Raw genomic sequence first — 26,983 nt, forward strand, 5'->3', positions numbered from 1 at the left:
TGCTTATGGAGAAAGGAGATGTCGGGAAGCAGGAGAAAACAGTGCAGGCTGGGGACCCCTGCACCACCTTAATTCCATTCCTGAAGGTGGCACAAAGACACTACCTCTCAGCATAGCTTCACATCCCAGATGCTGAAGAAGATAAAGCAACAAATCTCACTCAGGATGCACCAGCCAGCGAAGGGGCATTGTATCACTGCCCACTGTAATATAAATCCTCCCGTAAAGCTTGCAATATCATTCACAGCACCGGCCTTCTCAGGTTTCTCTGGATGAAGCACTATTTCAGCTCTATGTTTAGGACTTGGAGAGAAGCCAGGAAGACTTCCATAACCAGCACTGATTTGTTAATCCCTTAATGCACAGGCACTGTTTGTTACTTAGGACGTCGGGTTTCATCACTCCTCAGCACGCTGGTGATAGAACTTCTTGACACCAGACTGCAAATAATATTGCAATGTCTATACTCCCAGGGAGAAAGCCATGCCGAGTTAAAATGTGACTTTGGTGTTGACAAGCCAGTTTGGCATTGCAGAGTTCAAGCGGCCAGGATCACCTGGCAACTATAAAAACACGAGAAAGTTTGCCAGGATCCTTTTTAACTAGTCTTATCCTGAGATCCGGATGGCAACAGCTAAACACCTCCCAATCAGATGAAGCAAGTAAGAATACAGTAAGTGGATTATACTTTTCCAGGAAAAGTGCTGGGAGCAACGTGTGCATACGCGTGTGAGTTTGTGCCTATACAGATTTTCCTCATCTTTCTCATGGAAAGAGAAAAAAAATCCAAATCCAGGTTTGTAGCATGACAGATTTGGAGGTGATGCAGCTCAGTATTCTCAGGGAGCTCACTCAGACCACAGAAGCTTCAACACTTCTCCTGCTGCCCCAAGGAGAGCTGTCTTCCTGCTTATGATAAAAAGAGGTATTTCCTGAGCATGATCTACAATAGGTCAGATCCTGGTCCTTTTGGAGAGCCTTTACGATATCGCACAGGGGCTACACAGAATGTCACAGCCAGGCTGGCATCGGTGCCTGCTGCTCTCTCCAGAGCAGAGAGCTATTTTAAGATCATCTCCCTCCCTTCAGGATTCACACTCTTGCAGTGACACAGCCCAAAAGGTGAGGACAGCTGTGGGGGAAAAGGCACATCCTTCCCACCCGGGACAGCAGGAAGGTGAAGAGCTGATGCTTCAGGCTCACGCTCCCTGAGACTACCTGGGCTGCATCCTCCCGATGCAATAAACCCAGGCAGCTAATTCAGCCCCTATTAATTTACCACCCATTAATTACCAACCACATTTTTTTTTTTGACCTCATAAGACAGATCCCACAGAGTGCCGTGCTTGGCTGTGGCAGGATGAAGCTGGGCCAAGGGCACATTGAGCCCATCCCCAAATCCATGCGCTTCCCAACTGCCCACGCGCAGCCCGCCTGCTTATCAATAGCTCCAATCAAATAGTCTCGGGGTTTCGACCTCCACCAGCTCACTGACAGGTCAGGAGAAAGACAGAGGGAGTTAAAATTAAATTAGCAATTGATTAATACATGAAGCCACTTGGCGGAAGTTGAGTTGAGCACTCTTTCGGGGTTTTAACCCTTTGGTGTCCTCTGAGTTTTGTTTCATGGTTACCCATGCCAATGAATACACTAGAAATCTGGGATAATCTTTTTAAAAAAGCTCAGGCAGGTCAAAATGTACGTTTCAGTAAAAAGAAGGTTTGACAAAACTATTTCATTAAAGTTTCAGTAAGCATAGAGCTTTTTGTTGTTTTCTTTAAACAGGAATGTTTTTGAAACATGCGATCCTGGAGCAGTCTATTTTCAAACCTGGTGAAATGCAAAGAACAGCACAACATCAACTGGCAAAGAGCTATTTAAAAAAAATAGGGGAGGTTTTTTATTTCCAGTCCTTCTAATTGGAAAAAACCTTAGATAAAATGACTGGGAAACTCAGTGCTTGAAGTATGAAGCAAAGTATAGAAAAAAACCCCTTTAAAATGCCAGGGAATATACAACAGTGAAAGGATGCAAAGAACAAGAGAAAAGGGGAAACTTTTTCAATGGTTTAAATAGAGAGTGTTTCACTGAATTCAGCAAAGGTGTCCCTGTTTAGACCAAGTGCTGAGTTTTACAGGGGATCCAGGGGACACACCAGACAGAATGACAGTTTTCTTCCTGCTGCTTGACATTGCTGTACACAAAACAGCACCACTAAGCACCAGCAGGGAACAAAAGCCCAGTGGCACGTGGAATAGACTTTGAAGGGCAGATGCAAGTAAAAAGTGCTAGTTTGGAGAGGTCTGATCAGTTTTAAGTAAGATCAAAAAAAAAAAAAAAAAAAAAGAGCTGGTAGCCAGCACTGCACAAAACTATTCCCAAGACTGTCCTTTGACTACTGTCTCCTCTGCCAACAAGAAAAAAGTCAACGTAAATGGGCAAGCAAGACAAAACCCTACAGCAAGGCCACCAGACCCTCACAGCATCCCCTAGAGCAGCCATGGGTCAAGGTGTTCTGCAGAGAGGTGTTAATGCATGTCTGAAACACACACAGACACTAACAGAGGGTCCTTTTTTAAAAAAAAAAAGATAAAAAAAAAGGGAGACCAAATTCTATCAGTAGGCAGTTGCTATGAAAAGACCATTATGCCCTTCCCCTGGCAGGATATCCACCAAAATCCCTTGTGCATTGGAGCGGGCACTCAGACACAACAGTACAGAAGCAGGAGAACCGAGCCACACTAATATCTATCAGGCAATAAAACACCTACCTGGGAAAGAAGCTTGTTGTCATCCTCCAGCAGTTTCACTTTTGTTTCAAGTTGCCTGATATAGTTGGAAGACGAATCTTTAGGAAAAGAGAAAAAAATACATTTAAGCTTCTTGTGTTACAGGCAAGTACTGTCAGACAGTATGTTTTCCCACTCCACGGAAGGCAAGTTTGGGAAAGACCTAATGAATAAAGCCCCAAGTGTATAAGGTGAGGAGGGGATTCTGCCAAAAGCCTTCTTCACTAAAAAGCTGAGATTCAGCAACAGCAATCCATATCAGTGCCACCAAGTTGGGAGGTCAGGGAAGGAAAGGAAAATGAAGTTGAAATACTGTGTTTCACAATTTTATAAAAGCCATTTCCTCGCTTTGAAAGCCATTCTCATTCATCTAAAATGCACCGAAATGCTCAACGACAGAACAAGATGTTTCCTTTTAGGTTTGAATAAACAACCCCTCCACACACCTGCCTCTTTCTTTCAAAAACAACTGAAAAACTCACAAAAACAAGCTGCTGGCACAGCTCTACAAGGAGGTCACTGCCACAACTCACAGTGCTGTAAGACATGTATATGGCAAGGCCAGAGAGCTGGAGCCTGCCCACAGCCCGACGTACACAACAAGTGCCTACCCAGGACATCTGTTTTATCTAGTGGAAGCGCGTTAACACTAAACAGGAAAATACCAGGACAATAAAATACAGGCCACCCTGACACAAAATGGTAATATTCAACCTGAAGGGCTGTGATGGCCAGTTTACCATTGCAATAAGACAGCAACAGCGGATAGGGTGACCTGGCGTGGAAGACAACTTGCTGGAGAGCTCTGTGGGTGGCTTACTGCTCTTCAAAACATCTGGTTCTTATTTTGGAAAGTGCTTTGAAGCAAAGCATTTGCAAATTTTGCAGAGAAGAAACGAAAGGAACCTGGGAAAACCTTTTCTCCTTTTTCATTATAGCTTAGTAGTTTACAATATTTCCTTCCACCCATCTGGATTTTTGCAAACTTTCTCCTCCGCTTGTAATTTCAGTGGCAGAGGCTGTGAGTTGTTACAGCAGGGGCAGATGAGGGAGAGTTTTGCAGCTTTAAGCATCTGAAAAAAAACTCAAAACGCTTTCTACACAAATGCAAGATGGAATTATGTTTTACCTCAGTTATTTTATTACATCGTGACTGCAAAAGCCGCTATTCAACCACAGGGACTTCTCACCGAGTGTGAGTCACGGTGCTGGTGCACGTTGCCAATTGCCAGCACTTTTCAGGACCATCGGTGCCACCACGGCTCTCCGTGCAGAGGAACACACGTCCATGAACACGTGTGAGGTTTAGGCTGGCTCTGAGCTAAAGAGCTTATCTTTGCCTCTGCCAGGAGCTGCCGAACGCACTCGGCACAAGCCTGAATGCCGTTTCTTGGCCACTCTGGGGGCAGTTTAGCAGAAGAGCTAGCATGCAAGCTACTGCTAATCACTGAGAGTGCTTTGACCATTCAAGAGAAAAATTGGAATATGCTTGAAAAAGTGTCTGCCATAGACAAGTGCCAAACTGTGCAGAAAGGAACAGCAGGAACACATCGGAGTCAAGTGCCCATCCAAAGCACAAACACTCTCAGAGGAAACTTGCCCATTTATTTTTTTGGACTGTGCTTTGTCCAAAGCCAGGAAATCCAAATGAGGCCTCACGAAAAAGGTTAAGAAGACACCGTAGGAAGCTATGTAAGTTCAGTGAACAGTGTAAGTGGTGGTAAGGTTCTCAGCAACAGCACCTTCAGTTCCAGGGACCACAAACTCCCTCTGCCCAACAACCGCCCCAGCGTGGGAGGAGTCTCCAGGTCAGAGGAGAAGAGGGCAAACCAAGTAGGCTATAGGATCAATCAACCCGTAGCACCTTCCCCATGAAGGCCTCGTGTCAAGAGAGTTGTGAATTTAGCCATGTGTATCAAAAGGTGGCAAGCAGAATGTGGCATAAGATCTGTGCTTAAGTCAGAAAGCTTTCAGCATCAGCTTGAACAACTTGCCCAATTAGTAATGAACCTGTCTTCCAGCAGGGTAAGAGAGGAGGTTGAGATTCTTAAACACAAAGCCAGGAGGACCGTGGACCCTTTGGTCTGACCTCCTCTGTGCCCCAGGCTACCACACTTTGTTAACTTGCCCCTAAGTTCAGCCCATTAATACCCATTTGGCTAAACAGCCCCCAGAACAGCCTCCAGCTCTGTCTGAAGACAACCAGAGACTCCACCATTTCCACTCCTGTAGTGGATCCACCACCCTCCATCAGCAGATCTGGGCAGATATGGTGTCCTTCCCCGCCTGCCCTCCAGCTTCCTCGGTACCCACATGCTGCCAGGGCAGCAGCAGCAGAGCCAAGTGCCTCTACATAATGAACGCAGTGATCCTGATACAGCAGGTCCTGATTTTTATCTCAAAGTATCTGGGCATTCAAAGCAGTTTCTAGAAAGGTTCAAAGCAGTGTCAAAGGAGAGGCTCCATCCCTGCCTCCCTGGGAACCAGAGATATCCCTCTGACTGAGCAGAGACTCTGCATGCATAAATTGCAGAGCCAGCAACACCTGCATAAACAAGTGCAAAAATGCTAGATAACGCGAAAGAAGATCTCAATGTGATGTTGGTAACAGACACAAGCTCCACAAGAACCACAGCACTGACTAAGTCTGTTGCCCCTTAGCAGTCCAAGCCTGTTTCCCAAGCAGGAGGGAGCTGCTATATGCAGTGCCCCTCCTCACCTTTGTACTCTCTTATCTCTATTAAGTGTTTATATAGCGGACCACCACACCACTTGTGTGCAAAGAACAGTAACAAAAAAAAAAAAAGCATATAGGAACTATTTCTGATGAAAACAAGCCCTGTCTCACAGCTCTGGGCCAAGGGAAAGCAGAGAAACTGCAAGAGGTCCACTAGAAACTCTAGGAGGTCCTCTCCAGCAGCTTTGTGTTCAAGCACAGTGGGAAGTTACTCTAGATGGAGGTTGGAAACCTGAACCTGGTGAGCAACTTCTTCAACATGTGCTTGTGATGGGGTCCAGCTCTGCTAACAGCTACAGCAAAATAAGGTTAAGCAACGAATGGTGATGCAGAAGCTGTTGTGTTCAGGTCCTGAACACTACAAGGACTGTCTGGTTGGCTGATGGAAAGAATAGAGCATGGCTGCCAAAGAAAAGGAAATGGAGAGAGAATTATTTCCTCACTTTGGTTTCATAACCCTTGCAAAAAGAAGGGTACTCCTTGCCAAGGCAAGCCCTACATCCCCAGGAGCCAATGCACACCACAGCTACCCTCAGCCTTGAGAGCCTACTCTGAGATTTGTTAGAATTTTTCAAACACGACTGTTCCACTCCAAACCATGTACGATGTCTGACCTCAACCAGAAACACCCCACAGCAACATAAAATATATGGAGAAAAAAAGAAAAAAGCAAATGAGTTGTTTTGTCAGCAGAAGACTCTCCATCTCAGGCAAAGGCTGAGAAACAGTGCCCACAGTCCTCATCACCCTCTCTGTGCCCTCAGAGATGAGTCGCCTCCATCTTCTGGACCTGCCTGTGTTGAGGTAGGTGCCAGATGAGCCATTTGTATCTTGATCTCAGGTTTTAAAAATGCTATAACTCTCACAACAGCAGGCAATAACACTGCTGAGCTGAGCAGCAAAACCCCAGGCTGGGTCTCTCCCACATTAGATCAAGAAACACATTCCCAACATTTTTCTGCCTCTGACCTTCCTCTTATCAGTGAGTTTCCCTCCTCTTCTGCCTCCCCCAGAGCCATGGGGCAAGTACGGCTGTGCTGACTCACCCAGGAGAGGCAGCAGAGCTGGATCCCTGATAGCTCAGACCCCCTCATGCCCTTCATTAGAAATTGAATGGTCCTCATTGCCTTGTCAAAGCCTGCCACCAGCTGTGAAGAATGCTCCACCTACACCAGCCCAAATGCACTCTCTCCGTTGTGGCACGAGCAGTTCCCGGTCCTGGGTGCTGGAGTGTACCCACCCCTCATGACACCAGCTTTGAGTCCACCCAGGCCTGCTGGTGCCATACGGGTGACCTGACACCTTGTCCTGCCCTGGCCAGAGAACCACGCCAGCTGGCTCTGCAGAAGTGTGGCATAGTGACGGGGATGCACAGTAGCAGGGAAGCAGATGAGGATGGTGGTCAAGGACACATAGTCACAGATAATATTTTTGGGAGGATGCTCTGGCACTCGGTGCCACCTGGGCCAACGTCCTCTTCCAGTTACTCCTGGGGGCTGCAAGCATGAGCAGTGGTGCCTTATGGACCAGATGGCACCAGAAAGAAGGAATTTCCCATCAAAACATCTCACCTTCCACCCAACACCCTCCCTGTCGCAGCCATCATGCTTGGTGTAGAAGAGGAGGTTGGGGACAGAGAGCCAGCATCACACCCTGCACCCGCAACAGCAAAATGGGTGAAAGCCATGACCACCATCAGCCATCGCTCACTTGTACAATGCAAATGCTTGAAGCTAAATCGTTTGCGGAGCCATAAAACCTGAAGTCCCGTTTCTGTGCAAAGCCTTTGAAAAACTAATTGGATATAGCTCCGCACATTATCTCCACGAGAGGTAGAAGAGTCACATTCCAGCCCAGGAAGGAGCATTACTGCTATTATCCACCCTCTGCAAGATTTACTGTCTTCAAAAATATACTCCATCTGGAACGGGGTGTAATTCAACTTGGATGTAATCTAGCTGAGTAACTTTTCTCCACATAGATAAACCACTTAATACTCATTACAGCTAAATTGAGGGAAGACAAATCACTCTACCTTGTTTTAACTCAATGGCCTCTGGGAGAGCAGAGAACTGCCTGGCTCCTGAAGATTTTTTTAAAACATAAATTAGAAACTGTTTTAACAATCAAAACAACCTTTCAGCCTGCAGAGCACATAACAGTGTCATTTTAAAAGACACTTGGAGACACTGGAGCCTTTCCGATTCTCATCTGAGGTTTCAGAGGAATCTGTCAGAGGGGTAAATATGATAAATTATACATTTATTTTGACAGTAGCAAAATAAATGTTCTTATTTTCTTGTATGCCATTTCCCCAAACCACAAGCACGCAGAGCACAGGTTGGGATCAAGCTACACGGTTGGGATCGAGACACTTTTATTTAAGACCTTTTCATAATGAGGCCTGAGCACTTAAATGAATATAAGAAAAAAAATGCATTCCCTTTACTTTGGGCGGTTCACAGCAGAGGTGCAAGAAAAGGTTATTGTAGGCATCCGTGAGACAAGGAAGCTGTCGAGATGCCTCCAATGGGACTCTCTCACAGTGAGATGGTCCCTACACCCAGCACGAAAAACCCTACGACAACACGAAACAACACGATACCAGCAGACTTGAGCCAAGAGATGCCTTACTCCTCTTCCATGGCATCCCACTCAGGTTCGGTGTCTGCTAAAAAGAGGGGGTGACGCAGTGTCTTGCTGGGGTGCTGGCTGGCAGGTCAGGACCGTGGTGCCCCACTTTAGCACCATCCCCACCTGCACCACAAAGGTGCCCCACACCCCCAGCCACAAGGCTGGACACCCGCTGCATTTTCTCCCCAGGAGCTAAGCATGATTTAAGACAGCAAAGCACAGCTATATTTTGTCAATGTCCTGCCAACAAGGCTGCATCCCTAAAGGGATTCTTCCAAATCCAAACCCAAGGAGGAAAGACTCAGGAAAGAGTGATGCTCTGCCAGGTTTGCACCTTGGGGCCAGCTGCCGCCTTCTCCTTCACTTGATGGGATGCTGACATCTTTGCTTCCTCCCTTTCCATCAAAGATCGTCTCATAAAAAGGCCTTCACCTGTGCTCAATAAAATATTTCGCTGTTTGTCGGCAGCTTCATTATCGCACCTCTGCTCTTCAGCACCATATTTCAGATTCCTATTGCTCTGCTGGTTTTGCTTCCTGACACAGACAAGCAGGCTGAAAAATGGGCCAGCGGTTACATCTTGTAAAGAAGTTGATTTATTAAGGCAACAGCACTCTTTCAGAGCAGCTGGGAAGCAGATTAAACTCCTGTCTCTTTCTATATTGACATGAAAGGAAATTATTGAGAGAGGTGGACAAACCCACCACCCTTGCTTTTTACTAGGCAGCCCCCATCTTTCTGCTCTTACCAGCAAGTCCCATTCCCAATGTCCTCTTTTGGACTGGTGTGCAAGGCAAGTTTTCAGATCAGGCTTTACTTGGCAGATGGCTCAAACATGAGCAGGGACACCCAAAACCACTGCTGAGTTACTTTACCCTTGCAGGTGCCACCCTCTGCTCCAGCACCACCACAGGGCTTTCAAGTGTGCTCCTCGGTTCACTTTGGCATGCTTAGCTCTGCAGTGATTCTCACCCTGACTCTGGGAGAAGCCACTTCTTCCAGCACCTGGAGGATGCTGCTGGTGTCTGAGGGACTTGGCTCCTGTCCCCACATTAGCCCTTGTCCCCACTGAACAAAGGCAGCTCTCCAGCCTGGCACCCAGGCTCCAGCCCAGCTTGTCCCTGCTGGAAATATCACTAAACGCAGCTATGAAAGCATGACAGTGGGTGGAAGAGCAGGTCTGCAGGCAGAAGGCACATAAAAGCCAAATGAAGTATTCCAGCAGTGAGGTGAAGAAGCTCACTGGCCTAAACTCTCCTCTTCTCTCAGGTCTAAGACACCATACGCTGCTAATCCCAATTCCTCTACCTCTGCAGTAGGAGGGTGGGCACAATTTGGGGTCTACCTTGGGATGTGGTAAGAAAATATGCAACAACAAGGTCTACAGCAGACAGAAGCTCCCAGACTTTTGTAGCTTTGCAAGATACTCTGCAAGTAAACCATACCAACCCGATCCACCTCTTGTCCCACCACCTCATTCACCATGGGTTGGGTAGGGAGCAGCTTCCTCTGCATCCTGCCAAGCAGAGTTAAAGAGATGGTAGGAGGGCACTTACAGAAAGAGGACAAAAGCCAGATCTTGGTTATTTCCATAGCTGAGAAGCTTCAGAACAGTTACTCAGCAGACACTGCCTTAGACTGTGCTAAATAAATAAAAGGCCCATATGTAGCATCCAAAACCACCCAAGAGAACATCTGTCTGAATGACTGGTAGGATCAGGCCTTGTTTTCAAGGTGCAGGTGATAGCTCAGGTAGGGAACAGGTATCCAAACGCTAGTCAAAACAGCCGAGAGGTGTGTTCTCAGTCCAAATCTGGTCTCAGACCAATACACATTTTCTTTAACTCTCACAAGGCAGTGGTTACACACCGGCGACACGGCTGTGCTGCTGCAAAGTGCTGCTCTGGTGGGATGGAACATATGCCACTGCAGCTATTTAATTAACATTTCATAGCAAGCCTGTAACCACGAGCTCTGAAGTTTTTCAGGACCGCACGTTCCCGACTCAGTTCCAGTTCATTAGGCCTGTCTGGGAGCTTAGCGGCCTCAAGTCGGTCTGTAACAGGCTGATAAGGTCTCTCCTGACTTCAGCTTTCACAGCTCACTACTGCGACTCCCAGCCATGACATCATCTCCACGCACAGCAAAACATCTGCCCGCCACGACTGTCAACAGCAGCTCAAGAGCTCCTGATATCTTATCGGGATTTCATTAGGAAGCAGCTGATAGGGAAGGAGCAGCTCATGTGTGTGTGTGTGCCCGTGTACTGCACCGCAGCCGGGAGACAGCTGTCTTGTCCCATCAGAAAGTGGCCACTGGTTTCTCCTCCCTTACTCAGGTGACCTTTCCATTACAATCTTCCCTGGGTTAGTTATTCTATCACTGCATAGCACAGCAGGAACCACTGGAGATCACCTGTTGGATGTCTAACCCACCCAACCCGTAAAACCTGCTTAACAAGGTGGTGGTAAAACACCTCCCTATCTTGTAGTCTGACACCAGGCTTCCCTTCTCCTGAGGGGGACAACCACTACCTGCTCTTCTGCTGCTGGGAGCGGGCAAAGACAGGCAGTGCTGCTTGGCTCTCCAGGGCTTTCTACAGCTCTCCTCTGAAGCCTGCTTGCAAAGGATGGTACCTTCACGGGGTCGCTCTGATGCCCTCCCATCACGACGTGCTGCCTGCACCGCAGACCAGCTCAGCCCTGACTATGAGTCACAACTGTTTGTCCAGGTTTCCTGGGGAAATCTTGGAAGCCTTTCCTTCTATTCCCCAGAGATTTTGAAGGTAAACAACCAAAGAAAAGACTGCGTTTGTTTCACAAGTGGTGTTTTAACACCTGACTGTGGGCGTTGCTCTGAGAACAACCAGCATGAGTTTTTTGAGGTTCAGCCTCAGAATGAGCTTTCAAACAACAGTAGAAAGACTGTAATTAGATGCAATAACCAAACATAGCGATAGAAATATTTATGTCCAAGATACACACAGCCAGACAGTCTTGACAGGTGTACGTGTAACTGAGGAAAACTGATTTACATCCCCCCTTGCTCCCTGCACATGGAAGCCTGCACTGTCCGAGGGAGCAGGTGCTCCCTGGATGAATTCCAGGTGCTGCAATGCCCATCACAGCCTGGGGCACCAGGCAGAATTCAGGTTTTCTTTGGCCACTTTAGAAAGACATTTACTGTGCAACCACATAGATGTACTCAATGAAGGATTGCCCGAGTGCAGAAAGGGCAACTCTAGAGAAAGTAGGACAAGACACTGTGGTACCTGTACTGCTCTATCAATGCTTACTAGCTGATACAAAGGGAGACAACAAAAGATGCAGAAGCTGGAGGAAGGACGGGGGAAGACCAGAGTGACTACTGGATGTGATGCTGAGTTCATGAAAACTTGCAAGAGAGGAAAAGATGAGCAACACCAACAAACTGGAGGTTCTTTGACTGCCTTATGCCTTAGTCAATGTAGGTCCACCCAAAAAGCTCTGCTTCCCATGTCAGAGCTGCACTGCAGCAGTGCAGCATCTCCTGCTGTCACCAACCCCAGCAGTGTAAAGCCACAGCCCACTGACCAGTGCCAAAGCAGTGAATTAGGAGATCATCATAATCTTCCTTATCCTGTACCTCTCTACTGTTGCCACAGATGGACAAGGGCTGATCTACCACAGTATGGCCTAAGCAGGACCTTCCAAGAAAGTCTAATTTTAGATACAGAGAGATAAACCCTCCACTTGTGATAGACCCATGGGGTGCTTCTCATCCCAATGGACTCCTCGGTGCACAGGAAGGAACAGCCAGACCCTCTACTTGAAGTTCGGGCCCTACCAGCTGGTTGTGTCAGACTGTCCCTTGGGGGAAGGCAGAGGTGAGCAGAAAGTTGTGTCACCAGTGCTCGTCCGGGGAGCGGAGCTGCAAGTCACTCACTGCTAATGGGATTCTGCAGCTTTAATGATTATGAAAAGGTTAAAATGACCTGCCAGGCACCCTCAGCTGTTTAAGCCTCTTTTCCTTCCTCGTGCTGCTTTAATCTTGGTAGCATGGTCACGTGACCCGGTCAAAAAAAGCCCCGAAGCCGATTAGGGGCTTTCCACCGGCTACAAAAGACTCAAAACATTTGGGATGGTGTGGATGCTTCAGAAAGAGTAGCCTGCTTTGCTCCATGCCTTCCTTTTGGGGGCACCTCGGCAAACGCTGTAGCCTCTAGAAGTCACCAAGAGGGGACAGTCCCAGGGGAAAATCCCTGAAACCAAAGGGACAGGCGGTACTCATTTCCACCTCTATCAATCCAGTTACTTCCTCCCTCCCACCACCCAACCCTTTCTACCTGACTTTGGCAACTGCTACAGCACCCGCTGTCCCTGCCTCTACAACAGCACCCAAAGGCTAAGCCCATCCCATTGCCAGCGTGCAACGCTCAACGACTCTGCCAAGGTTGACCTCAACTCTTGTGGCAGCATCCTTTGATTCCTCACACACAGCAGTTCTGTGAAAAAGGATCTTGGGGGCTATTGCGACTCATAAATTGGCTGCAAATCAGTGCCACAATGGGGCAAAAGCAGTACCTGGGATCACATTGTAATGCAGAATCACAGAATTGTAGGGGTTGGAAGGGACCTTCCAAGATCATCCAGTACAACCCCCCTGCCAAAGCAGGTTCACCTAAAGCAGGTTGCACAGAAACACATCCAGGCAGGCTTTGAATATCTCCAGAAAAGGAGACTCCACAACCTCTCCGGGCAGCCCATTCCAGTGCTCTGTTACCCTTAAAGAAGTTTTTCCTCACGTTAAGATGGAATTTCCTGTGTTCCAGTTGGTGCCCCTTGCCCTGTCACCAGGCACCACTGAAAAGAGTCTGTCTCCATCCTGTTGACACCCACCCGTTAGATATTTATAAGCATTGAGGAGATCCTTCCTCAGCCTTCTCCGGGCTAAACAGACCCAGGTCTCTCAGGCTTTCCTAAACAAGAAAACAGGGGAAGTAATCCTCCTTCACCAGTGTTATTAAAGATCTTGAACAGGGATCTGTGTCCAGTTTTAGGCATCACGCTTCAAGACTCATGCGGACTAGTTGGAAGGAATTCAGGAGAGAAATAAGGAGGATCAGAGTGTGGAAAGCATAATCTAGCAGGAGAGCTTGAAGGAACACAGATTGTTTAGCCTGGAGAAGAAAAGACTAAACACAGATGGAGTAATGGATTCAAATACGTAAATGATTGTCAAAAAAAGATGAAGTGAATAAATTGTTCTCCATGTCCACGCAAGAAAAGCAAGCTCTCTAGTAACAAGGATATTTAAGGACTAGAAGAGATTGCCTTGGGAGATGGTGGAATTGCCACTGATGATGGCTTTCACAAGCAGCTTAGACAAACATCTGTCAGGAGCAGTTTAGGGAGAGCTGTGTCTGCCCGGGGGCAAAGGGATGGGTTAGGTGACCCTGGGAGCCCTTCAGTTCTGTTTTCCATGCCTACGTTGTACAAATATCACATGAGAAAATCTGTGGCTATTTCACTTAAATTCCAGAAAGCAAGCACGACAATTATTTGAGGGCAAAAATGAAATCACTAAGCAGCCTTTGATTGGCATGTCAGATTCAGTAATCTGAAACCTGCCACACAGTTTGGTTTTCCATCACCTGCAGAAAATCCCATCTAACTGCCTGGTAGCTGGCAAAGAAGAAAGCAAGGCTGGCAAGAGCACATGGAGAAGAACAAGAGCCAGGGTAGAGACCTCTGATACTAATGGGACATTCGCAATAAAAAGCTTGTACTGGAAAGAGTTGGCTGTTTGGAAGTACAGCCAGGGATTTCAAGAGTTAATACCCTCACCAAAAAAGAGTTTTTAATCTTTAAGCGTTACCATTTCCAGCTTTTCCACAGAAATTCACTGTCCTAAATCACAGAAGGCCGATATGCACAAGGCTTGGTATGACTATAGTAACAACATATGGTCTCTAGCCAAAATTGCTGAAAAAAGAGGAGCTCAGTGAATGCAGACAAGCTGGGGAATGCCAGGAAACCCTGTGGGTTAGGAAACAGGATCAGCAGCACTGACAGTCCAGCTATGGTCAAGGCTCGTAGGCACCGTGACAGTGGAAGGGGCTGGAGAAGGCTGCAGAGACAACCGTGTCCGTGTCTACAAGTCTTTGGGCAGCACAAGAGAAAGTACAAAGGTGCTGATTTGAAAACTGAGTATGTGGCAAATGGATACCAGGTTATCCTAAACTATTTTAATAGTTCACAACCCCCCATAATAAGCTGCTACCTTCCCCCAGCCAACCACACAGTCTTTCAAGACAGGAAGGTAGCTGTCAGAAACCCAAAGACTCTTGAGTTTGCACTACAGAAACCAAGAAGAGTTACAAATGGAAGTCAGGTTGGATTCAGAGCCCTGTGTCACTCTGTCACAGCCAGAAAACTCTGGAAAACAGGCTGATCTGGAACATTTGCACACCCAACCGCCCCATTAGTTACCTCTTGCAAATCCACTGAAATGAATGTCAGTGTATCCCAGAACCTGCTCCCTGGTTTACATTTTGCACAACTGCTGCTCCACCCCTCAGCAAGGAGAAACAGTGAGCTTCCACAATCAGTATTTTTCTCTTTAAACTCAAACTGACCAAAGCTGCCCAAGATATTTGCCCCCAGATCTCAACCCACGCAAACACATGCAGTTTTGATCCCACCCTCAAAAGATTTAGCAGGGTTGTTGCAATTGCAAAAACTTCCTCGTATATACAAGACCTTTGCTGAAATTTCTCCATTTTTATGGCAAACTTCTAGTCATCTGTGGTTCAAAAGCCTGTGGGAAAGACATCAGATTAATCCAAAGCCTTGTGAAACAGGACAGTTGTGAGTTTTGCTTTGAAATTTTAGGTTTGTTTGAATCCTTCAACATTTCCTCCTGGATAAACTAGCATTACCTCCTAGGTAGGAAGCACTGCCAAATTTCAGATGGCTGTAAATCTTATATTTGACATTGTACATACAAACGGGCCAGTAGGTTTTATGCAGAAATTCCCACAGCCTTTGAAGGAATCCTGCTTAGAAACTGATAGCACAAAGCAGTCCAGCTGCAGAAGGGCTCTCTTGAGTTTACAAAACTACTTCCTAAGCAACCTCTGGGGGGAAAGGCAGATTACCAGATTAATTGATGGTGGGTTTTTTTGTTGTTGTTGTTAAAAGGGTAAATAAGAAGATCTTAAATATTTGCAAAAGTCTTCCTTTGCAAACATCAAGTTGAAACTTTTGCAGGCACTGAAAATGCATTTCAGGTTGTAAATCTGCTCCCCCCTTTTGCTTGGGAAGATTCTTCTGGACAATAAATGCAGCGAGCCTGGGAGAGAGCTGCATAATTATCCACTCCACACAATGGAAACCAGCATTTCCAATGCGGTCCTCAACCGTCAGGAATCCAAGCTGTGTGATAATTAAAACTCAAAATTCCTCTTCCGTCAAGAGAAAAATTAAACTTTAATTTCCACTCCTCAAATGCCCCCACCATGTTCAGGAAGCCCACTATTAAAAAAAAAAAAAATCTCATGGATGCAAATGATGTCCTTCTGGGTGTCGACAGGAAAAATTTAATTGGCAGCGAGAAAAAAAAAAAGTAATGATTAGGTTAATGAAAAATAGGGTCTATTGACTCGGGCCACTCGACCATTCCTGATGAGGGTAAACAGCCCCCCCCCTCCTTCTTCCCCGCTCCCCTCGCCTTTGTCTGCTGCTCACGGCAAGGCTGAGAGCAGGAACGCCTTCAAAAGGGATGCCTCGGTGGGAAAAGGCTGGAGTGAGATCAAAGTCCTTCCACCCAGGGGCCCACTGATGTCCTTCTGGGTGTCGACAGGAAAAATTTAATTGGCAGCGAGAAAAAAAAAAAGTAATGATTAGGTTAATGAAAAATAGGGTCTATTGACTCGGGCCACTCGACCATTCCTGATGAGGGTAAACAGCCCCCCCCCTCCTTCTTCCCCGCTCCCCTCGCCTTTGTCTGCTGCTCACGGCAAGGCTGAGAGCAGGAACGCCTTCAAAAGGGATGCCTCGGTGGGAAAAGGCTGGAGTGAGATCAAAGTCCTTCCACCCAGGGGCCCACCGGAGACCAGTGATCACCAAAGGGCCTCCGTGTGCCCAGGAATTTGGTATCTCCCCCTCCCCACCCGGGTCCAGGCTGCCCCGCATCCCATCCTTAGCCCCAGTGTTGGCTGCCCCCATCTCTCCCCCTGAGCCTGAAAAAGTGCAAGGTGGTAAAGGTGTTAAAAATCGCTGGCCTTTTTCCAGCAAAAAGTGTTTATCCAGGTATGGCTGGGATTTACGTGTAGGGCAGGGTGGTAACAAACCTCATTCCCACACCTGGGGCTGGCGGGGGAGGGCTCTCACCCCAGTGACGAGCAAGATGCAGGATTTCATGGTGTCACCACTCTTGCCACAATACCTGGGACGAGGGCTGCTGGGGAATTTTTAGGTAAGGCAGCTTTTCATAGGAAAACGCTGATTTATCAAGAGAGCATTTTTTAACACCGGCATCCAACTTCATGCAATTTTTAGCTCAGGCTGAAATTTCTGGTCAGACCCTCAGAGAGAGAAAGGGAGAAAGCCTAAAATAGCTGCGAGCCCATGGCTTAAGGCAATCACCAGGGAATGTCTAAATCCCTGCACACTAAGCTCTTCTGGACTCGGGGATTGTGTGTGTCCAAGACACACAAATTTCTACAGCCGAGGACAAGAAGCCTCACTAAACTGCAGGGAGAAACCCCCGCGCCCGGTCCTGTTTACCAAAAATAACTGCAGTTGTAGAGCCAGTGGCTCCCACCAGCTGGGATGGGCACCTGCACAGGTCCCAGCATTCACCCATAGTTCAGGTTTGGATCTATGTGTATTTTGCAATTAGCTGCTTTTCTGTGCTGGTCCCTTCCCATGAGCTGGTGTTTTGGGAAGTGAAGCTCTGTTGCAGTCCAGAGCACCAAGGGGACCCTGTTCCCCCTCCACCCCTGTGGTCCCCTCTGATCTGGGGTACATTCTGGGTTGGATCTTCTCTCTTTCCCTGTCTGGTTCTTCTTTTCCCCCCCACAACAGCAGAAAACCACCCAGCCTCACGCTCTCCCACTGCAGACCGTAGTTAAACATTACATGCTGCAATTGCCTAGTAATTGAACTCACTTTTGATAAACACATTCCAACAGCAGCACAACCATGGGAGAAAGGTGTGTTTCTTCCCAAACACCTTTAGGGACTCAGTGGAGAGACAGGAAAAACAGCCATACATGAAGTATGTACAGCGAATTCACTGCACAGTTCTTCAGTGTCAAGCTGGAAGACGGCACGAATCCAATCCCTGCCAGCTTCCACCTGAGAAAAATTTCAACCGAAAAAAAACCCCAACCTGGGTCACAGAGGAGCCCTTTCGTGCCGTCAAATTACACAGATGGTGCAGAGTCTGCTGCCTGTGTTCTTACATGATGGTGGAGGGAAATCTTCATAGGGAAAAGCAGTGGTGTCCCATCTCCTCCTCACAGCCCTCTCCTGCCTGCGCCCGCCGACCTGCCGTGGGATTGAGCCAAAGGAAGCAAAACAGCAGAAGGGCTGTCGAGTGTAACGTGTTGGCTACGCCAAACCAGCACGGGCTTTGTCAGGGCCAGCTGGGAACAGCAGCAGGCCAGCCACAGATATGCTACAACCCCAAACTGAGCAGAACAGGGACTCCGGATACCTAAGCAAGAAGACACGTGGTACGGCTTAAAAATCTGAATACAGTACACATATAATTAATGCCTGGAAAGAAAGGCTAGACAATACCTAAGCATTTCCTAACTGCACGATGTCTAAAGGGAGTAGAAACAAGATGGAGGAGCAGATTACCACGTATCACTGGGCTGGATTGAAATAATGAGACAATAGGAAACAAAACCTGTTTTAAAGCGAGTTAATTATAGAACACTACTACAATAAAAATAGGAACTATTAGCCACTCCTCAGATAAATCTTCCTGATAACTGTCCATGCCATCACCCTCAGCCAGGAGGTTTAGGAAGTACCCTACAAAACTGGTCCTCGCCAGCACTGAGCCTTTCCAGGGGATGCTGAGCGGCCCTGGCTGCTGCGAGGGAAGGTGGCTGGGAGCATCCCGCAGGACCAGTCCCTGGTGATCAGAGCAAAGCAGGGAACTGCATCCTCACTTTGCCTGGGGCAGCCAAGGAGCCCAGGTATTTGGCCACCGGGGCTAATAAAATCAGTCCCACAACGATTCAGAGAGCAGGCAATCAGAGACTTTCTGCTCCCACAAGCCAAACGAGTGCTCGCTACGCTTTTGCAAAAGGGCTGTGCAAACTTTTACCACGTTTCCCCGAGGTTACAGTCAGAAATTAAAACTATGTGACGCAGCCTGCTCTCCCTGTTATTTATTAACAGGTTTATTACCTCTCACTCAAGCCCTTTGGACCGGTGGTTGACCGCTCCCTGCAAGGCAGGTTGACGTGTGCTTCTCTGGGTCTCCAACACAGCCTCTGTGGCTTGCTCTCAGCCTCACAGGTGCCCACAGGATCCACCTCTGCATGTTGGCCTTCAAAGGCATGTTCTGTATTTCAGCCTTGAAGAGGGGGTTCTCAGCACCCCGGACCCCCGCTCGCTCCCTAGGGTCACATTTGTGACTCAGTTCTGGTTACGCGCATCACGGCAGAGCCAGGGCAAAGGGAAGGGATATGGAAAAAGACCCTTAAATGAACGTGTCCCCAACCCTTCCCAATCACCTCCAGGCATCTCCTGGGGCTCCTCTGCATCCGCACTGCAGGGCTGTCTGAGAACAAGTAGAGGGAGAGAAGATGAGCGCCTCATTTCCACAAGATAGCTCTTTATTACAAGCATAAAAGAAAAAAAAAAAAAGACTACTAAGCACAACCCTACCCCTAAAGCCTATGCTTAGTAGTCTCAAGATGTCATCTTAGATGTTAACCCCCATCTCCTCTCCCAATAACTAGGTGGGCTCATTTTGTGGGGGTGCACATTGCATAGAGACAGGAAACAAATCATTACACCCATGGATAAAGGGGGGTTGCTTTGGTTCAGGCACAAGGATGGGGAAGGAAAACACATGAATGTTCCAGGTAATGCCATTCATAAAAGCATAAAGATGTTTCAGTCTGTCTAGCAGAGAGGTTTCCAAACTATTTTGTTTGCCAGTTACTCCCACTCTTGAGAGATATGTCCTATGCCCTCCTTCTTACAAGCCAGGCAGTATTTAGAAAGGGTATTTCGAAAGATCAACAAGTTCAGGGAGTGCTGTTCCAGGGCCTACCAGAGCCCTGCCTCACCCCAGGACAGCATGCTCACCAGTAACAGCTTGCTTGGGCAGACAGCAGCCCCCTGCTCCCCCGAGTTCAAACCTCAGCTGAAGACCCTGCCCTGTAGAGAGGCAAAACTCCCACTCACAGCCCCCTCCATCCTTTCCAGAAATGTATTGTTCCTGGGGGGTCATGTCTCCCTAGACCTCCCTGAAGCCACTGATATGTTCCACCTCCTCCCCAAAGCCAGGTTTTTCTCATTTTAACATGACCCAAGTAAACACAAAAGCGCTCATCCCTTCCCTTGAGAAACTGTGCCGCAGCCCTAATAGCTTTCACCTTGAGGAAACGTTTCCCAACGACTTTCTCCTTCGCCTAATTTCATCCCATTAATCCCAGTTGTACACGGTGGGTCCACCACACACCATCCATCCTCCCCCACCCTCCAGACTTGCTGAGTGCACCCCTGCCAAGGCCACTCGTCCCCGCTGCCAAAAAAGCAGGGACCCAACTCTCAGGCTCTCAGCCTCCACCAGGCATGGGAGAAATGCTTGGGAAGTCACTTGCATGCAGGGATTTGTCCTATTCCCCCCATTGTCCGTCCCCCCCCCCTCTAAAATGTCCCCTGAATGTGGTTTTCAATGACAGGTCGCCCCTGCCTTTCTCTAGAAAGTGCTTTGCAATGCCAATTTCCATCCCGCGAACGCACAGCCTGCGCAGCACTATTTGTGTTGACCAACAGGAATTTAATCAACCAACAATAATAAACTGGGTAATACTCAATTGTACGAAGCCGCCAGTCAGATGAAAGGATTTACAAAGGCCGGATTGATCTCCGGGCCCTGGCAGCTTTCCCACGGTCCCCCTCTAATCTGCGGAGCCGGAGAGAATATGTGAAAACTCCGAAATCCGGGTTTTCCAGCCGGGTGTGTTAAGTTCAAGCAAGTCTCTCTTCTACAGATGTGTGGGTTTTTTTTTTTCCACGTTCCCCCCGCTCCCCCGGCTGGCTCCTACCTAACCCTAAAGGAGCATCACGGCAGGGCAAAGCCCCCTCGGAGACAGTCAGCTTATGTAACCGCTAATGCCATAAGCACTACAATGTCTTTAGTGACAAAAAGGCTCAGCGCTGGCTCAGACCAACAGCAGCCAATTCACCGTGGAGAATTAGAGAGAAGAAACTGATGTTACTTTGGGAAATCAATCGGCATGGCCAGCATCACTTCAGCAGATATCAGGTACGGGAGCATCTTCTGACACATTGCAAAGCACCAGGAGGATGGTGTTTGCTTGCCTGGGGGAAGGAAAGCAAAGAAATGCTCCAGGCCACTTTTTGGCTGCAAAAGCCCTTTGGGAACAGCAAACCCGAGAGTGCTCCCAAGGGTGGCTGCTTGCGGAGCCATGGAAGGATATAATCAAAGTACTTTAAACACCCTGGAGGTGTTCCAAAGATGGGTTGGCATGGTGCTGGGGGATATGGTTTAGTGATGTTTTTCTTTTGTCAGAGTTCAGTTGATGGTTGGACTAGATGATCTTGAAGGTCCCTGCCAACCTAGATGATTCTGTGATTCTATACTTGCACGTGCCCCCTCTGGCTCTACATTCCTGCAGGCTGCTGGCACCCTCACCTTCCTTCTGCAGGTCCTGCCCACGTTTCCAGCTGGGAGCCCTGCAGGCCATAGCCAGAGGAGGGTGACATGGGTCACCACTGGGGGAGCCAACCCATTTGGGGTGATGCTGGTCACCACTGTGGGAGCCAACGTGAGAGAGGGACAAGAGGCTAATTCAGGCATGCCACCCCCCTGCACATGCTGGGGTCCACCAGCACCATGGGTCTCCTCTTCCAGCACCTCGGCGGCTGCCCTGCAACACACAGCCACTGTCACACAGCTGAGCAGTCCCATCCCATACCATGGATGGCTTTGGAAACAGCCTATTGCTCACATTATCCAGGTATTGCTGCTTTAACAGCCATCTCCCCGCAAAGCAGGCGAGCATCTGGGTTTGGGGGCTGAGCTACAGGAACTGGCAGCAGCCATGATGCTGCTGATGGTGGCTGCACAGGGGCCACCAAACCCGAAGGTAAGAGTCCCAGCTTGGGAAGTCCTCCAGCTGCAAATCACTGGGCAGGTATGGTAGGGAAACACATCATCGTATGTGATCAACACATTGCCCTAGTTCTGATTCCCCTGGGCACTGCTGGAGACAGGACATCAGGCCAGGGGGATCTTCAGTCCGACCCAAAGCAGCCACTGTCACAGTTTTAAGGCTGTTGTCACCTCTGCTCATCACACGGCTCAGCAGTGCTGGAGTGGAGGACCAGAGCACCAGCATGTCCACAGCTCTGCCCCACGTCCAGCCACCTCATAACCATGCTGACCGGCCCATCAGGGAGATGGGGGCAGAATTTAAAGAAAAATTAAACAAACACAAAGAAGTACTCAAGCAAGGGGAGGTAACACAGCAAAAAAAAGAGCAACACTAACCAGCAGTAGAGGGAGGCTGGCAGCAGCTGCTTTCCAAGGATCCGCTGCAATATCTGATTCATCCGCAACCCAGCCACATCCCTGTCAACTGTCATAGCACAGCACCTAATGAAAGACACCTTAAAAGCCCAGCAGAGTAGTAATTTTACTAGGAGTGGTTATTCAATCAACTGATGAAGAACAAGGCAGTCTGGGGGGGAGCACTGCAAGCAGGGATGCCTCCCTTGGCTGGGAAGCAGCCACGTGAGCGAGCTGAGAGCCCACAATGTAGTCATCGGCATTGCTTTGTGGCCAGTCATGGCTTGTGGTCGAAAGAAAACAGGGGCAGAGACTTCCTGTAGTGGGAGGAGGTTTGGGCAGAGGTTTGGCAGCTTTCACCCTCCAAGTCAAGGTTGCTGTTTGGGAGGTCACAGTCCTCTGTCCACAGAAGTATTCATAGAATCATGGAATGGTTAGGGTTGGAAAGGACCTTAAAAATCATCCAGTTCCAACCCCCCTGCCGTGGGCAGGGTCACCTCCCACTAGAGCAGGTTGCTCAAAGCCCCATCCAGCCTGGCCTTGAACACCTCCAAGGATGGGTCATCCACAACCTCTCTGGGCAACGTGGTCCAGTGCCTACCACCATCACAGTAAAGAATTTCTTGCTAATATCTAATGTCAATTTCACCTCTTTCAGTTTAAAACTGCTACCCCTCATCCTATTGCTACACTTCCTCTCCATCTCTCCTGTAGGCCCCCTTTAGATGCAGGAAGGCTGCTATAAGGTCTCCCCAGAGCCTTCTCTTCTCCAGAATGAACAACCACAAATACCTATCAGAAAAATGAAGGAAGCATCTCTATGCACAGTTTCGAGCAATCCCCTCTTCATCCGCTGCTTACTAAGTCCTGGGGAGAGACCGAGAAGGTGACCCTGGGAGTCAAACCTCCATCCCACCCCAGCCATCACACACCACCACCAGCTGGCTCAAGTGAATAAACACACACATATATACAGCATCTCATGACGTGGCAGGGCCCTGCCTCCCCTCCACTCTGCACTAATCTCCTCTAACGTCTGTGCTGCAGAAGATAATTTAGAGGCAATGGCATGCTCCCGAACACATTGCCTCTCTCGCACAGCAATTAAATGTACATCATTGTCTGGCCATCCTGTATCCTTGGGGCAGGAGGGATTGTCATCGTCTTAAAGTCATGATTTACAGAGGTAATAATCATGGCACCAGCCTCATTACATGCCAACTTTCGGGAAATTAGGTGATAGATATTATTCATTAAGTTGCCACATGATACCCATATCCATCCATCTGTTACAGCTGAGCTAACATTTTGGTTTGGAGCACGCAAGCTCTTTAGGAAGAAAGCAGGCGCTTGTCCTGAAAGGCGAGGGGAGAAAAAAGAGCAAGATTGCAACCGGGTAAACCATCTCCCCCGCACACCCCCCCAAAAATAAATTAAACAGAGACCTCTCAGACCTCGGAGGCTTCATGAGTACCCAGTAGCAGGACACTCAGGCCAAAGCAGAGCAATACCCAAGTCTTAATGTGGTGCTTGAAAATGGCACACTTGAGTCAAAAGCTTCGTTCCTGATGAGCTCAGTCCAACCAGCTGCACATGCCGTGGAGTGGATTAATCGTGGGGTGCTCCATGTAGGCTGCCCCATCATACTGAGCTCTCAAGACCCTCCAAGGAGCTATTTGGACTTTGACCAGTGCAGGTGTCTGGGCTGTGAGTTGCTGCTCCCCCTGCAGTGACTGGGATGGGACTTCAAGGGGTTATGCTTGCAAAAGCCCAGCTGCCATTTGCCCTCAGAGCCCAGAGATCCTCCAGCCACCCTTGGCTGCTACCAGGAGGCAAGACTCGCCCTTGACAGCCCTAGAATCATGGAGATATGTGTCCTTTGTTCTACGTCTTTGTCCTGCCTCCACACACAAAGGAGTGAAAGAGGAAGATCTGGTTGCCACCGAGGGCTGGGACAACCCCCCCCCACCCAAGAAGCGCACAAGAGTGCATGTCCAAGAAGAGACAAGGGCCTCCAGAGCTTCTCTGTTTCTCCCCCAAAAAGTATTTATCACCCAGTTTTTGCCTCAACAAACACTGAGCCGGACATTTTTACAGAACTCATTTTCAGGATGATTCACTCTCAAAAAGGGGGAATGAAAAGGATTCCTGCAAAATATTTTTCATTTTTATCTTTTTTTAGGGAAGGCTGTGTGCTTAGGGACAGAAAACAGAGGGTGAGGGCTGAGACCTCAGACAGGCACAATCCTACATTGCACAGATATCCACTCTCAAGTATTAGTCATAATTAGTTAAATAATACAAATGGTTTCCCAGCAAATTTCTTGCCAGAAGGAGGAGAAAAGCCAGTGCTGATGGTGCTGCAGTAGCTGGTGCCAGCCTTTGATATGACGGCTCCGAGAGTCTCTGACAGAGGCAGAGACAGAAAGAGCTTCATGCCCATCAAGCTACAGCACGCCCAGAGGCCCAAATTCATCTGCTCTAACCCTACTCAACCCTTTTAACAAACGCTTCCTCGAGCAAAATGCATTAAGAGGTATCACAAAAATAAAAGGGTTCCTTACTCTCTCAATGCACAAAATGTTTTGGCCACAGAAGATACCAGAGCTGGCTAGGGACCTTGGATCTGGGAAATCCTGTAGCAGCAATTGCAGGAGGGGAAGGACTGGAGTATGGGGGAGGCAGGGAGCCAAAGCCTGGGAGCTGGAAAGTCTACTTTATACTTAAAAGTTTGCCACTAAGGATGGGCAAGACCTAGGCTTTTGTGCTCATCCCACTGCAGGGATGCTGTGGGACGATACTACCCCATGGCATCCCCGGCTGGGGCCAGCACGAGGCGGGAGGGGGACATGTGGCTGGGCACGGGGAGATGGCACTGGGACCAGCAGCCACCCAACGTGAGGCCGGTCAAAGCCGGTCACGAAGCCACACACTTAGCACTCCATCTTCCAAACAGAGCTCATCACTCCCCCGCTGGTTTTCCCCACTCCGTAGTGCAGGATATTGGGATAAGCGGAATGAAAAGGGCAACATGTTGGTAAACACCAGCAGTTCCATCCAGGTCGCATCTCCACCACGCCAGGCAGGTTCTGCCCACAGATCTGGTCTTGCCAATGCACTACATAGTACTTACAGCCCTTCCCACACAACTGGATAAAGTTCTGGATACCCGGCTGGCACTGCCGGGCTCCAGTGGTGCCATAAACCCCAACGAGCTCTGCCCTGGGCCTCCCCGTTGAGAGGCAAAATGGCAATAAACTAGGAATCAATAAAGCCAAGCAAAGCTTCCCACAGAGGTACGGGGGTGTTACACCGTGGCTGAACAGCTCAGGAGCCTGAGGAATGATAAAAAGCCCATACCTAGAATCAGTCATACATCCATATGCTTTGCTGGATCGCAGCTGAGCATCACAAGCCTTCAGCACAGCCACAAGCAGAGTCTTCCTCGCCTGCCCCCAAGCCCCACATTTAGGCATCAGGGTGTCTTCTCCCTGCCATTCCCCACAGGCCTGGCACAGCCAGTGGGGCAGGGACATGTCCTGCTCACTAGCAGAGGTGAGGTGGAGGACACACAGCGATGCACATCCCCAGCAAGACCTCGATGTTCATCTCCACTCCACACAGCCCAGGGAGGGCATCCCAGGTGGAAATGGCAAGCAGAGAGCTGCAAGGCACAGCGGCCTCGTGAACTACCCTTTTTGTGACCCAAGAACTCTCTCAACGACACTTCCCTCTAAATGTAACAACCAACTGAGAATTTTAAGGTGCCCTTGATGGTGCTTCTGTAAGTCTTCTTCCAGTGTACTGCACTAGCACAGGTTCCCAGGTGGGAGCTGAAGAGTTAAGAGTCGTTTTGCAGGGCTGACTACGACATCTCCAGCATATATCATGAGGTTAGACACTGTTATTAGGATGAAAAGGACATAATGACACCAGAACTCAGGATTCACACCGACAGATTTGTGTTCCTTCAGGACCCAGCAGCATTTGCCTTGGGCAACAAAATGGCAGGGAAAGCAAAACGTTCAGCGGCTGAAAGGGATAGAAATATGAACATAGACTACATTTGAAGACATTTAAGCTAGAAATTAGGAACAGGAGGTGTGAGATTCAGGAACAGCCGTGCAGTAGAGACAAAAATTTCAGCATGCAGGCAGTGTGAAGTCGGAGCTCTCACTATGGCACAAGACCACATTCACCAACCCCAAAGGTCTCTTCTGATCTCATACGTCATAGAATCATGGAATGGTTAGAGTTGGAAGGGGTTAGTTAAAGATCATCCAGTTCCAACCCCCCTGCCATGGGCAGGGACACTTCCCACTACAGCAGGTTGCTCAAAGCCCCATCCAGCCTGGCCTTGAACACTTCCAGGGATGGGAGTCCTTAAAGACTGTTGCATTTTGTATATACGTATATTTATACACATATATATGTATATCTCACCACATAACACACACAGCACCAATGCAACATTAATTTAAGGGGATGGCCATACTCACTGTGCTTGTTTGGAATATTAGAGCATTCCTCCCTTGTGATAGTAAATCTGATATAATTAGGTAAGGCATATTAAAAGCAGATTCCACCCAAATTAATTTGCAAACATAAAGATTCAGGAGCAAATTCAGTCCTGGTTTAATTCTACTGAAGTCACTGAAGTGACCTGAGGGATGAATTTGGCCAACTTGAATACCCATGTCTCATTACTACCAGATGAGCTGTGCACCTACAAAGGGGTAATGGGTCTTTTGGATAAATGCGATCACATGCAGAGACGGGCATGTCCAGGATGGAGGCAATGGATAAAAGTGCCTCTTGGCTTAGGACCCTCCAGCCACTTCAACTGCTGGTTTCACCGATGTTTTGCTTAAGTAAAAAATTTAGTTTCAGCTATTCTACAAAATAACATAAGTAACACACTTTCCTTCAGGTCACTGCCACAGCAAAGCAAGCGCTGGGTGGCTCTTGGGAATGTGAGATTTCAGACAGATTAATGCAGCTTGACTGAAGAAGGGAAGATGACAGACACTACTTAACAGACTCCAAGTTGGGC

At 48.3% G+C, this 26,983-nt stretch overlaps 1 protein-coding gene across 2 annotated transcripts in view; it reads right to left on the minus strand.

Moving 5' to 3' along the window:
* CCDC85C (coiled-coil domain containing 85C) overlaps positions 1-26,983 on the minus strand; it is a 111,731-nt gene that overhangs the window by 35,553 nt on the left and 49,195 nt on the right. For both annotated transcript variants that reach the window (XM_014957458.1, XM_014957457.1), the window contains exon 2: positions 2,772-2,848. In XM_014957458.1, coding sequence (XP_014812944.1) covers positions 2,772-2,848 — 77 coding nt within the window. The remainder of the gene's footprint in view (positions 1-2,771; positions 2,849-26,983) is intronic.

Source organism: Calidris pugnax, unplaced genomic scaffold (genome assembly GCF_001431845.1).
Source record: "Calidris pugnax isolate Ruff unplaced genomic scaffold, ASM143184v1 scaffold211, whole genome shotgun sequence".
Lineage (NCBI taxonomy): Eukaryota > Metazoa > Chordata > Aves > Charadriiformes > Scolopacidae > Calidris > Calidris pugnax.